This window comes from Cynocephalus volans, chromosome 18 (genome assembly GCF_027409185.1).
Source record: "Cynocephalus volans isolate mCynVol1 chromosome 18, mCynVol1.pri, whole genome shotgun sequence".
Lineage (NCBI taxonomy): Eukaryota > Metazoa > Chordata > Mammalia > Dermoptera > Cynocephalidae > Cynocephalus > Cynocephalus volans.
The window spans coordinates 16,357,200-16,374,458 of NC_084477.1; the positions used below are offsets into that span (position 1 = coordinate 16,357,200).

At 45.6% G+C, this 17,259-nt stretch overlaps 1 protein-coding gene across 1 annotated transcript in view; it reads left to right on the forward strand.

The window, feature by feature from the left end:
* SIPA1L2 (signal induced proliferation associated 1 like 2) overlaps window positions 1-17,259 on the forward strand; it is a 103,436-nt gene that overhangs the window by 81,878 nt on the left and 4,299 nt on the right. The window contains exon 17 of the mRNA XM_063082693.1: window positions 7,505-7,636. Within this exon, the coding sequence (XP_062938763.1) occupies window positions 7,505-7,636 (132 nt within the window). The remainder of the gene's footprint in view (window positions 1-7,504; window positions 7,637-17,259) is intronic.

The following is a 17,259-nucleotide window of genomic DNA, read 5'->3' on the forward strand; positions in this document are numbered from 1 at the left end:
TTCAAGGACAATCTTTTTTTTTTTGCATTAACTTCATTTCCTTTTTTCGTAATGTCTGTTGTAGAGGAAGAATTAGAATTAAATCAGAAGCTTATTCCTTGTCAGGTTTTTAAAAATTTAATCATAGAAAGCATTCACTCGAGGACCAGTGTGAACTCCCTAATATGCATGGAAGTCCCAGGCTAAATGAAAGGAAAGTTCTAGTATTGTTTCTAATGTTTAACATAATTAGAAATGAACCTTGCCTCACGAAAATCTTAATCTGTTTTTTTTAAGTAGCATAATATCCTGCCTGTTATAAAGGGTTCATTTACTTCAATGGAAGAAACCTTTAAACTCCTTGGCAGCCACGTGGAGGGTCAGACAGACGAATTCCCATTCCCCAGTATTCCTCCAAGTGTTTTCCCTGTTTTTATAAACAGGTAACTTTAATGTGCTCTTAAAAGCTTTTGCAAAACCAATAAAATTCTGCCTGCAAGTGCTGTTTCTTTCATTTGCAGCACTTGAGCGTGGCTGTGGACTCTCCATGGTACCTGTGTTAACACAGGGCTTCCATTCCTCCCGCATTTTCTTGCCATGGGAAAGATGCATATCATTCTTTTTTAGCTTTGCTTTTTTAAAAAAACAAAACTATGCTTTAGAGAGCAGTTTTAGGTTTACAGCAAAACTGAGTGGAAAGTACAGAGATTTCCCACTCACACCCACCCCTCCCTGCCTCCCCCACTAGGAACACCCCCCACCAGAGAGGTACATTTGTGACAAAGTGAACCTGCATTGACACCTCATTATCACCCAGAGTCCACAGTTCACATGGGGGTTCACTCTCGGTGTTGTGCACTCCGTGGGTTTGGACAAATGTATAGTGACACGTGCCCACCATCACAGTATCACACAGGGTGGTTTCCCTGCCCTAAAAATCCCCTGTTCTGCTCCTATTCCTGCTTCCCTTCCATCCCAGCCACTGCCGACCACTGGTCTCGTTGCCATGTGCACAGTTTTTGTCCTGCACAGGATGTCCTGTCCTTGGAATCCTACAGTTTGCAGCCTTTGCAGACTGGCTTCTTCCATTTAGCAATAAGCGTGGGAGATTCCTCCGTGTCTTCTCTCGGCTTGGCAGCTTGTTTCTTTATAGCATTGACTATTACCCCATTGTCTGCATGAACCATGGTTTATCTATTCTTGCACTGAAGGACCATGTCCTGGTTTAATACATTCACCCTGCAATACAGGCACAGTTAGGAACAGACAGGATACAGGGTTCACTCTCTGTCCTGGTTAAAAACTGCCTCTCTTGCCTGCGTGGTTTAGTCCAGGAAAAGTAATGGAGTTGCCCTTTTCTGCTCTCCAGTGAGACTTTCTCCTCTGGCGATGTGTGTCGTTCAATTTTTATACTAAAGAAACGACCCCGAAACCACGTTCTGGGTGTGATGGGTGAACTGACAGAAAATAACTAAGGGAGCTGGAGTTCGTTTGTACTGATGTCTGTTCCCCCCAAATTCTGTGCTCTCCCCCTGCCCAAGAAGAGTTTAAGCTTCAGGGATCTGGTTGTTTGGAGGATGCTAGTTCCTGGGCCCCTGACTACCACCGTCTTGTGCAATACAATTCTTCTGTCCACTCAAGACAAACTTTAATCATCCTTCACTTTCTGTGGTCTTTGGTCCTTCCGCAGACCCTCTCTAAGAAACCACTCTTTGAGAGGAGTTGGACAGTCTAAACCTGGAGCAACCAGAAAGCTGCGGTGTGGGTGCAAATGCCCAGAAAATGTCTTTGCGCAAGAAACGAGGACGGTTTGCAGCTGCCCGGTGGTTTCTCTTAGTTTCTCGGAGAGACATAGCTTCAGGTTAAAACTTAGATAGAGGTTGGTACCGTCAGATCTTCTGGCACTGGCTGGTTTTAAAGAGCTGTGTAGATAGTTAGATGACACACATATTCTTTTGAACTTTAAAACTAGAGCGTTCCTAGGCAGCCCCTGATCTTCTAAGAGAGAGTCTTTCACCAGTGTAGACTCAAGCAGACCTCATCATAATTTGGAGCAAGGGTTGTGGGGAAGGGGTTCAGCCCAAGCCCATCTCCCACGGTGAATATTGGAAGACCTGATCTCTGCACCTTTTCTACATATAATTATTACACTCAGAAGCTTCTCTTTTGGGTATTTTTTAAATTCTCAGGTTTGAACCTTTCTCAGAATCTTTCTTGTCTTGGGACCGAGATCTTAGTCCAACCTTGTGAGACGGATACGCAAACTCGTCTTGGGTGTGATCCATGTCGTGATTCCATATATTTCCTGAGAAGTCACTGACGTGTGCTGTATCTTATGTCTTCACCTTGGAAGTGTAAATGTCAGCTGATCCATATTCGAAAATATTTCTGAAACGTTCCTATATTGCTTTTAGGACCTTGTTTTCACCATCGGTGGATGACAGAAGGAAGTCTCTCTACTGGCCCAGATAGGAAAAAACAGGCAGAGGCCATGTGGACACACCCTTCACAGGCCCGATAGCAGGTGGCACTGAACAGCAGTGATGGTGTCTTTTCCATCTTGACTGACAGGACACCTGGGTTCATTCAGTGCAATCCCAAGCAGTGACAGGTCCACAGTTTAAAGAGAATTGCTGATTTTTTATGGAATGGAAGTCAAAACTCTCCAAGGAATGGTGAAATCTTCCTAGGAAGGATACACTAATGAGAGTATGAAGTTTCAAAAATAAAAACAGAGTATTAGATTATGTGTGTTTCCAAATCCTGTAGTTCTGACCTAGGTACCTCCCAAAGGATGACTCTTGAAGTTTAAAAAAAGCAAGGCGGGGGGAGGGGGTTAGAATAAGTCAAATAAACTAGTATTTTACTTATATGTTAAAATGCACACGTGTTGCTACAGACCCCAGGTGTGGACTTGGTGGTGGCGTGTGGTAGCTGATAAGGGCCCCAACCCCCAGAAGGACAGTCCCTGCTGAGGCTGGGATTGTGGAAGGTGCCCGCGGACCATCAGAGGCTGGGTTTTGACCGTTCAGCCTGGCATTTCTTTCTCTTTTGTCAAATGTTCTCAGTCTTCCCTGTAAACACCCTTTGGTTTCTGGAGAGTAATTGTGAAACCTCAGATATCTGACGACTAGGAAATGCTGTCAAAAAGGCTCCTCGGCATTTACAATAAAGCAGTAAAGTCAGACTCGATAAAGATGGGCACTGTGATTTCAGCTTTGGGAAGCCACAAGATGCAGGTTCTGGGCCAGAGAGCAGGTGCCCCCTTGCACAGTCCGTGAGCGGAGTCTCCAGATAGACCCGAGTTAGGTCCCTGTGTGATGTGGGCAGCCAGAATTATGAGCAGAGAATGGCGTGTCTTCCCACAGGGGTAGTTCTGTCGAACCGCATCCCTCCACTGAGCCCAAGGAATGCTTTCAGACAGTGTCTGCTCCTCCCACCCGTTCTGTGATGCTCTCTGATATATATAGCTTGTGCGACGTTGACTCGGGGTTTCAGTAGAAGACGCTCTGTGAGGAGCTCGATGTCATCCCAAGTGGTGGCCGTGCTCACTGTCAGGAGCTTGCACCACCTGCCATCTTGGGCTGCCTGAGAGCGAGCCAACACCATCACCCCCACTGATGGGGTCTCTGTCTTTTCTTCCAGAAGAGCAGTGTTGGCTCCCAAAGGAACACAGGCTCGGGAGAGCTGGATTTGACATAATAGGCTACCCAAGGCAAGTGGTGCCTCTTCTGTAAAACCATGAACTCAGGAAACAACAGAGCCACAGCGGCCATGGCCTTGCAGAATGCAGGTGGTAGCTCGGGCCTCGTCCGGGTCTGTGTGTGTCCCTTCTCCAGACCCCATCAGGCCACCACCACCAGTACCAGTCTGCTTGTCGATCGGGCTCTTAGAGAGCAGAACCTGTCTGTGTCTTACTGGTTGTTCTGCCCCCAGGTTCTGAGGTGGTTCCTGGCCATGCCTGGAATATAGTAGCTGCTTAGTAAACGTCATCCAGCGGTCGGTGGGTGGCAGTGATCTCTCCTGTCGGTTAAAAGTGTTGTAAAGGACTTTTGCTGATTCAGAGTCTCACCACCAACAACAACAGGATGGTAATTTTTCCCAGTTATCTGATTTGCCAACCAATAGAAAAGGAAATGTCGATGCTTCTTGGTTATTCGGGAACAAATGCGGTGGCTACTCCATCTAGAAGACCGCTGTCGACATGGGGCTCTTGCTGCCACTGAGAGGTGATGGATTTGGGTCTGAATCTGTGCTTTCTTGGGGCTCTTATTCCAGATCTCTGCTGTTCATCGAGCAGCTAGCTCCTTCTCGTCACTTGGGTCCAGCCGAGTGTCACCTTCTCAGACAGACCTTGCCCACGTCACCTGGTCTTTGTTCTGCAGGAGACCTCTCCCCCTTGTGTTTCTTGTGTATTTGTTCCTTGTCTGTCCTGTGATGTGAAGCTCCGTGAGGGCTGAGCCTTGTCTGTCTTATCTGCCGTGGTGCCCCTGTCACGTGGCGGACGGTACGCACTTGTCAAACACAGCATGGGCAGTGCTGCGCATAAACGCTGGAGAAGGGAGACTTCTCACCTGCTAACCTTCTGTGCCAGCTCTGCAGTGCCAAATAGACAAAAGACACCCCCTCACACACCCCAGTAATACTGTGTAATAAAGAAGTGTCACAATCTGTATTTCATCTTTTTGCTCCGTAAGAATTAGAGATGGTGAGAGGGGTGCCCTGGGCTTGCCTTGGGCTGTGAAATGTGCACCCTGAGACCTTCTCAGAGGCCCAAACCATCAGTGCCCCCTAGCATGTCGTCCCCACATGCTCCTGTGCAGGGCAGTGGGCTGGAGCCAGGCCACCGTGGACAGCAGGGCCCACTCACTCACACACGCCAGCCACAGCCTCCAAGCCTCAAATGTGAGCCTGGCAGGACTGCAAATGGCCATATATCACAGAACTCCAGGGTGCTAAGGAAAAGCCAAAGCTTTATTTAACCCAAGACTGTCAGGAAACTGCTCCATTGAGTATTGGGGCAGATAGCCCTGAGCACACAGCCAAGGAGGGACAAGAGGTGGGGAGTAGGGACGTTAGTCTTGCACCCCATCTTCTGAATCAGGGGGACCAGCCACCATCCCCTCTGTTCTCATTGCATTCATTCCTCTTGTCCTCTCGAGTGTTTTCTCTCTACCTGGCTCCTGTTAGAGCCAGTAGGACCTTGCTATTGAGTGGTTTGGGTGAAGAAAGTGTGGAATGGGCGTTAGCCTTGATTCCTTTAGGAATTCCAGAAGCTGGAGTGGAACGTTCTTTCTTTCTAGAGGCAAACAAAATCCTCAAGTTGGTGTTTCTTAGGAGAACACGGAGAGTAGAAGGTGCTCTCCATAGACATGTCCGTGTCCCTGAATCATGTTCCGTTCCCGGAGGCTCCCTCTTTCCAGCATTGGGGGGTGAGAAGGGGAGTGTCCCATGGGCCCAGCTCCCAGCCCACCTGGCCTCGTGGAGCTGGGACGCTCCTACCCCATTTCCTGACGAATTTGGCCACATGGAAATCAGTGGCAAAAGGAATTGCCACCTAGTGAAATAATTCCTTACACTTGGTGCAGAAAAGCTGTTTTCAACAGAGTGGCATGTGGGTTTGGGAGACGGGAGGAAGTGATTTGTGAGTGAGGGAACTTTGCTGGGCCTGGTTAGCTGTCTGCAGAGGGGCAGGTCAGCCCAGCGTCTGCTCCTGAACCTCCTCCCTGCCAGGAAGGCCCTTGGACACAAGGGAACCTGTGCCGAGTGCCACCCCAGCCTGGCCACTTCCATCCGCTCTGGGTTCACCCCTTGGCAAGGACCAGGAATGACTTGGTGGAATGTCACCACATCTAAACGTGGTGGCATTGGGAATAGAGTGATTTGAGTGGCTCAGCTGTGGCTGCTAGAGGGCTGCTAAAGACCTGAGTTTGTCAAGAGCATGAAGTCCATAGGTGTCCTTCAAGGCCAAATTTACAAACGCGATCATCTTAGTCCAGATGCCAGCGTTTCACAGCCATGCAGAAAGATGTGGGAACAAAAACGACAGGTGCATTTGGTTAATTATGTTCCCTGCTTAGCTTAATGGCAGGCGCAGACAGCCGGGTGGTCATCTCTGGGACTGGTCTCGTCGGTCACATGTGCTCGCCAGCAGCTGCTTGCAGAGCTCTGGGCAGGTTCAGAAGAGAGACACTAACGAAAGTCCAGTGGAAACCTTTTCAAAACTTGTCCTCGGGGGTATCACGAGTTCTTAACAATTAGTGGCGTTAATGACCTAAACACGTAAACTACTGGGATGAGAGTTTAAGGAGAAAAAGACATGGAAAAGTTTCATTGATAGCCAAAGGAAAACTATCCAACATTCAGGGCAGGGTAGGTGAGTGATTTCTAGTTTCGTCAGTGATAGGACCATCTTTTTAATCAAAAAACCCAACCACCGTTTCTGTGCATTGTAAAATGAAACTTAGTCTCACTGGATTTTTATAATAAGTTGGTATTAGAGGCATCTCAAATTTGCAGTGCTCAATTTAGATAACTGGGGCTTCGGTAGGGATTGCTGCAAACCTTTTTACAGTAACGTAAGACCTGTGATGCTTTTTATTTTATTTATTTATTTTTTATTTATTTTTATTTATTTATTTATTTATTTATTAAAGATGACCGGTAAGGGGATCTCAACCCTTGGCTTGGTGTTGTCAGCACCACGCTCAACCAGTGAGCAAACCGGCCATCCCTATATGGGATCCGAACCCGTGGCCTTGGTGTTATCAGCACCGCACTCTCCCGAGTGAGCCACGGGCCAGCCTCTGTGATGCTTTTTAAAAGGGGAAAGTCACGTCTGAAGAAGGCAGTGATTTATCCAGCCGTTTGTCAGACTGGGTGTACTCAAGAGGAGCCTTCCTGGAGGAGAACGTGTGTGCAATGACGATGCGTGCAAGGGTTGCTCTCTGATCTCCCTGCCGCCCAGTCCTTACACGCTGCCTGACCTCTAATTAGCAGGAGTTGGCTGCTTTTCACAATCTCCATCTTTCCAGCTCTATGCCTTTTGAGTAACTGAAGCTTAACGTTTCCTTTTTTATTGAGAGCAGATGTTTTGCAGAAAGATTCCCTCGGCCACTTTGGGAGGGGACTGCTGTGGCCGTGCTGTGACTGACTGACTGACTCTGGGAGGGACGGCGGGGCCTGTGCTGTGACTGGCTGACATTCTGGGTAGGGTTGGTGAGAGCGTGCTCTGACTGACTCACATGCTCAGGGAGGGGACTGTGGTGGCCGTGCTGTGACTGAATGACTGATTCTGGGAGGGGACAGCAGAGGCCAGGTTCTCACTGACTGATGCTCTGATTGGGGATGATGGGGACGGTGTTCTGACTGACAACTGACAGATGCTCAGGGAGGGGACAGTCGTGCCTGTGCTGTGACTAACAGACACTGTGGGTCATGCTAGGACTGACTGACTGACATTCTGGGTGGGGACAGCAGGGTCCATGTTGTGACTGACTGACGCTCTGGCTTTGTTTCTGTTTAGATGAGTTCTGGTTCTCCGATGGGTCCTTATCGGATAAGTCTAAGTGTGCAGATCCTGGCCTGATGCCCCTCCCAGACACGGCCACAGGCTTGGATTGGTCCCACCTCGTGGACGCTGCTCGGGCATTTGAAGGTAAAAACTCGCCAGCCTCTGGGTCTCACTGCCTACCCCGGGGAGCACTTTCTTGCAGGGCCTGTGTGTCCACTTAGGGGAACATGTCTGTGCCTTGGGTTGTCTGGTCAATATTTTCAATGCTTTGCCCATGTCTGATGGTGAAAACAAGCAGGGGACGGCTGGGCCATAACTAGGACATCTCCTAAGCAAGACTGGGTCACTTAGCAAAGTGAGCACAAGGCAGGGGATCCCAAACCTGAATTCTAGTCCAGGCACCAGCTGTGACATGGTAGGACGCATAATTTTTCCTCTTTGACCTCTGTTTTCCTATCAGAAAAGTAGGGGTGATCATACAGGATGCATGTTTCATCTTTTCTCGCAGCGTAAAGAGGTTAGGTAGGAGGGAGGCCTTTAGGAGGTCAGAGATGGCAGATTTGGCATGGGCAGTGTGACCCACACATGCCTCTGGGCCGCAGCCACCTCTAAAGACATGGGTCCTTTATCTTATCTTCATTTATCAAGCATGTATCAAAACAGCCATGTGGGATGAGCCAGTAAAGGAGTAAGTAGGTAGTAACCGCACACGGCTCTGCACAGCCTAGAGCTGTCCCAGCTCCTAGCACAGGTTTCGATCTCTGAGGTCCTTTGGCAGTTCATGCTCATCTTTCAGATTTAAAACGGTATTTATCACCCATATCTCTGCATCCACTTTCATCTGTGTCTTTGCATGGTTCCCTTCCATGCCCTTCAGATAGATCGTCCTTCAGAATAAATCTCTGCTATGAGGTGGGTCTTTTCAGGGAGGTAGAGAAAACTGAAAGGTGCCTGCAGCAGCGACGGACTGAATTGTCACTGCACGGATTCAGGTTGTAATGGCAGCTCTGCCACTGGGCTGGGGGCCTTTGCACAAGCCACTTAGCTGCTATGACGGACACACTTTGCACCAGCACTGTTCTGGGTCCCACAAATGTTACTTCATTGAATGTTCGACAGTGACCCTTGAGGCACCTGTTTAATTGCTTTGGGCTTCAGTCTTCTCATCAATAAAACAAAGAATTTGTGAGGTTTCTACTGCTCCTAAACCTCCAGTTCTATGGTTCTGTTCGTCGGAGAGCATCTCTAAACTGAGGTAAGAATATAGGTTGTAGTTGGCACACTCCGACCCAGAAAAATGTATGACCTGGAAATTCCCCCAGCCATTGCCTCCAGGTACATTAACGACTAAATTAAACAGAAGGACTGTGGGATCCTGTTTTCCAGAGAAGACGACTTTGGTCTTCCAACCTTTAACATTGATAGAAAAAGTAACATAACAAGAGTTAATGTCGTGTTTGAGAATTTAAGTAATTTTTGATGCTACTCTGTATCAGTCCATTTCTGTTGCTTATAACAAAATACACAAAACTGAGTGATTTATAAAGAAAATGAAATTTATTGTTGTACAGTTTCGAAGACTAGGGAGTCCAAAGTTCAGGGAACACACCTGGTGAGCGTCTTGGTGGCAGCAACAGTGATGGCAGAGTATCACACTGTGAAAATGGTGGAGCAGAGAGACAGACAGACAGACAGAGAGACAGACAGACAGACAGACAGACTCTCCTCTTCTTTTAAAGCCCTCAGAACCATGACCCTGACCACCATTTTTAATCCATTCACTCCTGCATGGTCCTACAATCCAATCACCTCTTCAAGGCTCCACCTTTCAATGACCATAATAGGATTTCCCACCCACTTAACAGTCACAGTGGGGGCTGAGTTTCTAATACATAAAACTTGGGGGACACAACTAAAACTTCAGTGAGTTTGGGGGGGGAAATAATTCAATTCACTACATATTCCTTAAGGTAGTATCCCATCATGAGACAGTTTTCAGCTTGTGTAAGTTCAGTTGAGAATTTGCAGCTCCAGAGCTTTGACTAATCAGATTCTCTTGTACTTGTGGGTTACAGCCCAGTGACCTGTGCCACTTTGATGCAAGTTGCATGGTGGTGACAGGTGTGATCAGTCACCTTGTCACTTTAGAGAGAAATGTCTTTGCCTAGATAACCCATCTGCCCTGTTCATGACTTTATCTTTTTGTACCAGTTCTCAAAGCTACTTCTGAGCTAGAGTAAACATTATAAAGAAAAGACAGCTCAGAAAAGGCCCACGTGCTTATTTATTTCATCATTAAACTGATAAAGGCAGTTCAAAATGTCTTGTTGAGTTCAGACTCCTTCGGAATAATCCTCTACTCATGCTTTTTATAATTAGTCAGCATATCTGAAAACAGGCTTTTCCAATGGAATTTATCAGCCTATTGGATAGAGATGCCATGGCCCTTATGAAATCTCATCACGTGATTGATCCCTAACAGACCTGTGCCAACCCCACTGATCTGTCTCATTTACTCTGCATGTTTCAGTGTATGATATGTTTACTTTTGTTTGAGAGCTAAAGTTGACGTTGGACACATGCATTTAGGAATTTAGATTTTACTATCCCATTCAAGAATAGAGCAGAGGTGCCAAAATAACCTGGCCAATCACGGCTGCTTAAATATGTTTAAACTCTATTCATACAAAGAACATCACGTAGATGGTATGATAGTGATTGAGTCACCAGGCACCCTGTGACAGGCATTTAGTAAGTTCCCTGTAAAGAAAAGGAGCATTTCCAGACGACATTGCTGACCACAGGCAATGAAAATAGAATTAAATAAGGTGAAATGAGCCTGAGAGAGAGAAGGGTGTGAGACTGAAATGAACCGTGCAGTCTCCCTGCAGAGGGTCCCTGCAGAGGGCAAGGGTCTCTGGCTCACACCCAAACCCCAGACCGACTGGGGTGACTGGTTTCTATCTCCAGAACAGGGAGCCTCTCCCTGGCTGTGTTATGGAGTCCTCATTATCATTTGGGGTCTACAGTCCCCTCCACAATGCAAATCAGTCCAGCCTAAGCTATAAAATCTAGTCAAGACAAGGCCCTGCCCTTACTCAAAAACTTGGTTCCCTGTAAAACTAAGCTTACAAATGTAATACCAGCACTTAGCTGTGGAGGCTGGAGGAAACCTGCCCAAGGACAGTCCAGAGCTGCCAGCTCGGAATACCCTGTTGACCATGGCAGTGCACACACACTCCGCCAGCCTGGCTGTCCCCAGTGAGGGGCTCTTATCCACCCAGAGGTCACTTTCTGTCTTTATCCTAGTGGTATGAGATGACGCATTTGGTTACTTAATGTTCTCTAGCTCCTGTTGGGCTACTTGGCTGGCTCCTCTGGGCTAAATACTGTGTGCCACGTACTCCACCTGACCCTAAGTGGATCTCAGTCCTCCACATCTCTCAATGCATGTTCTCTGGTGACATAAAAAAAGAGAGAGAATTTTAAACAAATTATTAAGGAATATCAAGCATCTGTATAGGAATAAATTTGATGAGTAAGGTAACTAGATATTTCTTGGAAGAAAACCTGGGGGTGGGGTGGCATAAGAAACAGTTGGAGGCCAAAGTACAGAGGACATTGAAAAAGTCATCCAAGAGTATCTCTGTCTCACTTGTCACCTGAAACTAAAAAGTTTGCAGTTAATTGTTTTCAGAATTTCACATAATAATAATGCCCTTGTGTAAATTTATCTTGAAATTCAGAAGCGGCCTCCTTCCATAATAGGATTCTTTCCTGAGAAACACACAGATAAAGATAATTATAAGACAATATCAGCCTTTAATGTTGGTGTGAGAAGGCTTAGATGAAATTTAATGGTAAATTTAAAAGATTTTTTGTTGTCATTGGCCAAAGTTTAGCTGGCTTAATAAAAGAAAAACTTTAATTATAATAAGTTACAGTAAAGCAGAGTAATTAAAAGTTATGTTAATTTCCCCAGAAAGGTATAGCTAATAGAATTAGGACCTTTTTTTACTAAAAAGTAAGATTTGAGAGATACCTCCAAAGCCTAACAAAGAATATTTTATTCCCAATAGTTATATAGTACTTAATGGAAAAATGTTTGTAAGCAGACTTTTTAAGCCCAGAAACTAAATGAGGGTATACTTTTTAAAAAGACCATATTTTTAAAAAGTTTCTACTGGAATATTTGACATTTAAACAAGCAATGCAAAGGCAAAAGGCATAAATGTTGAAAGTAAAAATATATTTTATAGATGTGCTTCTGTATCCACAAAATATGAAGGATCAAAAAGAAATTATTGGAGATTATGAAAAAGTAACTACACAAGGTATTTTAAAGTATATATTTTATAAGCATTATTTTAAAGTATTAATTTTTCTATAAAATAAACCACCTGAAAATATAATGCTAAAAACAAAAATGGATTATTCTTCCTTGTGAGTGTGTGGGTTGACTGGGCTCAGCTGGGATGGTTCTTCTGCTCCATGTGGTGTCAGCTGGGGTCACTTGTGCAACTCCATGCAGCTGGGCTCAGCTAGGGTGGTTCTTCTGCTCCATGTGGTATCAGCTGAGTCACTCACGCAACTCCATGCAGCTGGGCTCAGCTAGGGTGGTTCTTCTGCTCCATGTGGTATCAGCTGAGTCACTCACACAGCTCCATGAAGCTGGGCTCAGCTGGGGTAGTTCTTTTGCTCCATGTGGTGTCAGATGGAGTCACTTGTGCAGCTCCATGCAGCTGGGCTCAGCTGGGGTAGTTCTTCTGCTCCATGTGGTGTCCGGCTGAGGTCACTTGTGCAGCTCCATGCAGCTGCGTTCAGCTAGGGTGGTTCTTCTGCTCCATGTGATATCAGCTGAGTCACTCACACAGCTCCATGCAGCTGGGCTCAGCCAGGGTGGTTGTTCTGCTCCCTGTGGTATCAGCTGAGGTCACTTGTGCAGCTCCATGCAGCTGGGCTCAGCTGAGGTGGTTGTTCTGCTCCATGTGGTGTCGGCTGGGGTCACTTGTGCAGCTCCATGCAGCTGGGCTCAGCTGAGGTGGTTCTTCTGCTCCATGTGGTGTCAGCTGGGGTCACTTGTGCAGCTCCGTGCAGCTGGGGCTCAGCTGGAACTGAAGCAGCAAGGTGACTTCACTGCCATGTCTGTGTCTGGAATGACTGGGGTCTAGCTGGACCCCTGAGTCCAGCAAGATGATTGTTCTCCTCCATATGAGGCTTAGGAAATCAGGAGAGCAGTAGCAGAGGCTCTGTGATCTCTCAAGGCCTGGTCTTGGACGTCCAAAGCATGATATTCACCACATGCTATGGGTGGAAGCAAGTTCGCAGACCAACCAGACTCCGTGGGGTGGGACAGAGAGTCCGCCTCTTGGTGGGTAGGGGGCTGGGGACTTCTGCACACAGCCAGGAAGGAGAGTTGGCAGCTGTGTTAGCAGCCAGCCCTCCACCGTACAGTCATAAGAGACACCTTGGACATATTAGCAAGATCGAATTATACATTCTGTGGGAATTAAGCCATCATCAGTATTATAATGAGAGAAATTCAAGGAACACCTCAGTAACTGAGAAGTCTTAATATAAGTAAGGATGGGAATAGGCAGAAAGCTTTATGTAACGATGACAATCCCTTCTGAATTAATTTGTAGATTTAGTGCAGCTTCAACTCATATGCCTAAAGGATATGTTGAAGAACAGAATTACATCCATTTGGAAAATAGATAATGTTCAGCCAAAACTCTATGATAAATCAATAGTAATAATTAAAACAGTAACCATATAATAATTATTCAAAATAGAAATGACTCCTTTGGAAGAAAAATAAAGAGCCCAGACAGAAATCTGAGTATATTTAAGAGTTAAATGCGAAAGGAATTCATGTATTCCATTGGGATTTAGGAATTAGAAAAGTCAATTTCAGAAAAAAATAAAAGAAAGATTATCTTTTGGGAAGCAAGGCAATGCTTTAACTATGGAGTAGCAAGAGAACATACAAAATATTTTATGGCCAGATAAAAGTACTTAAAATTTTTCACCTTTTATGAACCTGAAAGAGAACATTAAAATAAAGAGGGAGATATTGGACAATCAGGAAAGATTTGTAATAAATGTGATAGGTAAAACCAGGGTATCTAAAGTACATAAAGGAACTTGCCCAGCAAAAACACCAAATCCACAGCAGACAAATGGTCATACGGATACGATCCAACAAGGCACACGGACTCACAGTCCACAGAAGAAGAAACAATAAATTCATGAAGAACGTTCAGCCACACGTGTAAATTTAAAGCGTCATGAGCTACCAACCCACCCCTTTTGCATACGGAAAGTGATACAGCAGCTCTGAGAAGCGATGGAGAATCGTCACAACTGGAATCATTCTCAAGATTACACAGTGAGCCCATCTGCTTATTCAGGTGGTGTGACAATACGTAGCTCGAGCCAGTTTGTACCACCCTTTGACCACAAATCTAATTCCTGAGAATTTGCTGATGGGAAATTTTTTAAAAGCTTCCAATAGAGAAATATTGTGCAGCATTATTAAAAATGAATTAATAAGTGATAGGTAGATAACCAAACCCTGCCCCAAAACTAAATGTCAGAATACCTGAGAAGTCCTTCATGGGTCTAGGAGAGGGATGGGCTTGGGGTGCTGTGTCCCTTGCTGTCAGCCCAGGCCTCCTCTGCGCTGTGACAGGCAGTCTGAAGAACTGGCTCAGTCACATTTCAGACTTTGTTTTAATGGGTGCAGCTCTTTTCTTTGATGGGGGTGAGATATGCCCTTTGCAGGTCAGAAGTCCCTGGGACAATTATCTCTCTAATACAATAGGGTCATCATTTTGACACCTGTGAAGCACTTATCATATCCTCTGTTATGTAGAGTCATGTTGGGTCTGGGGAAACGTGGTAATGTACACATAGCTCCATCCCCTCAAGCACCATAATGTAAAGAACCCAACTAGAACACCTGCCTGTGGGTCAGATGCTGAGGCCAGGGAAGGGAAGCGGCCTCTCTTCAAAAGTCCCGGGAATCAAAGTCACCCTCTTTCATCAGAATAGCAGAAGGGGTCAATTGGTGTGATCTGGAGCGACTGTTGAATGGGTGATGTTGTTTTAAGGCTTCAAAGGTAAAATGAGAACGTGGTGATCAGACACTCTGGATTCCCTGAGAAGGCCTGTCCTCCTCTCGAGGTCTCTGCACTTTCCCCTTGTTGGGGACAGTCGTCACCTTCCTGTGTGTGTGTGTGCATGTGTGCACACATGCTTGCACTCCTACATGAATGTCTATGCAAGATGAGCAGAGTTAACAGCTCACGTGCCAGATACCATGGGGGGATGAAATGTTCCACATACATGCGTCACCTCTCCCCCAGGGTGACAGAGATGCAAAGGATGATTCAGAGCCCTTTTTTTCCTGAGTAATGGAGAGGCCCAGAGGAGGTTAATTCCAGGAGATGACTTCTTCAAGAGAGAAGGACTTCCTGGGAAATAACCCCAAACTAGGTTTTCTCTCTGTTTTTAGTATCTAGGCAAAAAGTTACAGAAAACAACACAGGTGGTTATAGTGAAAACATAAACAAACTGGCTACATCACAATTTTCATTAAAGCAGTTGCAACTTAAAAATAGTTTAAGCAATTTACCATCAAAGGAGTCATAAAACTAAGCTATGTGACATACAAAAGAATCAATGAGATAATTGTCAAGGCAGCACTGAGTTTCCTAGGAAACTTAAAGAAACAGCTGAAGGTGAAATGTGGAACCAACCACTAATTGGCAGAGTAGCCTTGAAGCTTTTAGCTCACATATTTTCCCATCACTAGATTTAGCTGCACCAAGGACATCTGTCCATAGAGCAAGCACTTTTGCTGTGTTACAATTTTCATATCCACACTAGAGACTTTTTAGTCCTGTGAAAGTTTTCTGGTTTTTCCCAGGCTAAGCCTTTCTATGTGCAATTCTAAAAGGTTAGGCTATTCCTCAGCTACAAGGCTTTGGCCTTGCTAAAACTACAAGGCTGTGGTCCTACTAATCTACAGCCTGATCTAAGGACTGTGGTCCTACTAATCTAAGGGCTGTGGCCCTACTCGGCTAAAAGTTAAAGCCCTGTTAAATACATGTGCTTTATTAATGTTAGTACCCTCCACATACATGTAGTTTCCAAAAAAAAAGTTTATTTTTAGTTTATTATGTTCCATAACCCCTCAGTTTCTTACACACAGCATAATACATGTAAATTTTTTGATGAGAACTTTTTCAGTTCTGAGGCTTCAGCTTAAATTTGAGAAAGTTGTTGAAGTTATTGACAGCTGGCCACTGTGTGTGTGCGCGTGTGCGTGTACATGTGTACAAGCATAAACAAAATGTGACATACCGGGTAACTTCTAATGGTAACATAATTAGTGGGGGGGAAAATAGAAGAGAAAAATGCTAGATATGTGAAGAATACAAAGTCAAATTTAATATGGTCAGTGGACTTAAATTATCTCGAAGTGCATTACGATTGTGTCGGGCCAGTGTAGTAGATGTGTCTTAAGTAAAGAGTAATGTCAGGGCTGGTCTTTGTCCATCACTCAAAGGCAGATTCTCCACCAGGATCTTCGCACGTGCCTCAAGGAGCTGCCAAAGGCATAAACCGAAGTGTCTCACCTTGAAAGTACAGTGTAGCTTTTTCCTCTGGCGGTTAAGCCAGCTTTCTACAATCCAGCAAGGGCAGGTGTCAGAATCAGAACCCTTCATTTCCTCCGTGTAGCCGCAAAGCCCCAGCTTGCGTTTGGTTTGCAGTTGCTGACAAAGGCATGTTAGAACCGCTCTGTCGTGGCAACAGGTTTAGGTTCTTCTAGCCTCATCCGTGCACGTGCCTTAGGGCAGGTATCTGCCACGTGCACTGCTGACCTATTCCTTGCCCTCGGCAGATTTGACTAGCCGATTAAACCATACTTTTCGGGGACATGGGACTTCCAATGCTAGAAGAACTGATCCAGCATTGGCCTCGTGTTCCCAGTGGTGCAGGCAGCCAAGACGGCCTCCTGGGAGCTATCTCCAGTCACCATTGTGCCATCTGAACTGTGGGTTGATGTGGAACAGCTTGCTGATTATTCTTTCTGTCATTTAGTGCTAAGTGCAATAAAATAAGAAACTGACATCGAAATAGGTGCATTTAAGATTATTTAGAGGGATGGATCGTCTCATGTACAAGCCATGCCCAGTGTCTCGTCTCGGCCAGATGCACTTGCCTGGGCTGCATGGTGTGTGGGGTGCAGGTGATTGGGTCTGTACTGACGTGGACATGAAGCTCCTGTTCTTCGGCCTGCATTTTCTTATGGTTTTCTTTGTGCCATTTGGGTCAATGTCAGTAATCACTTGGTTACGGAATTTTTATCATCACAGAAATGAGCTGCGGAGGCATAAAGCTGCCACTGGAGACTGTCACTCGTATGAGCTACCTCATAAAGTAGTTCAGTGTCTGTGCTTAATTGAGGGAGCGTTCTGTTTTCAGCCTCCCAAGCTCTTCAGGTCCAAAGTGGAATCCTCTTTGTGAAACTACACTGCTGGCAAAATTCTATTTTTGGCTTCTTGCGTCCTGACCAGCAGGACCTTGCTTCTCCCCAAGGACAATGGCTGCCAGAAGCAAGTCCTGTTTCTGTCAGACATGGCTATTCTATCAATTAAGGTAAAAATAGATGAAGCTCACTAAGACATTTTCATCCAGGCATGTAGACTTGACCACCAGACACAAGTGTACTAAGATAGAAACATAACTGAATTATC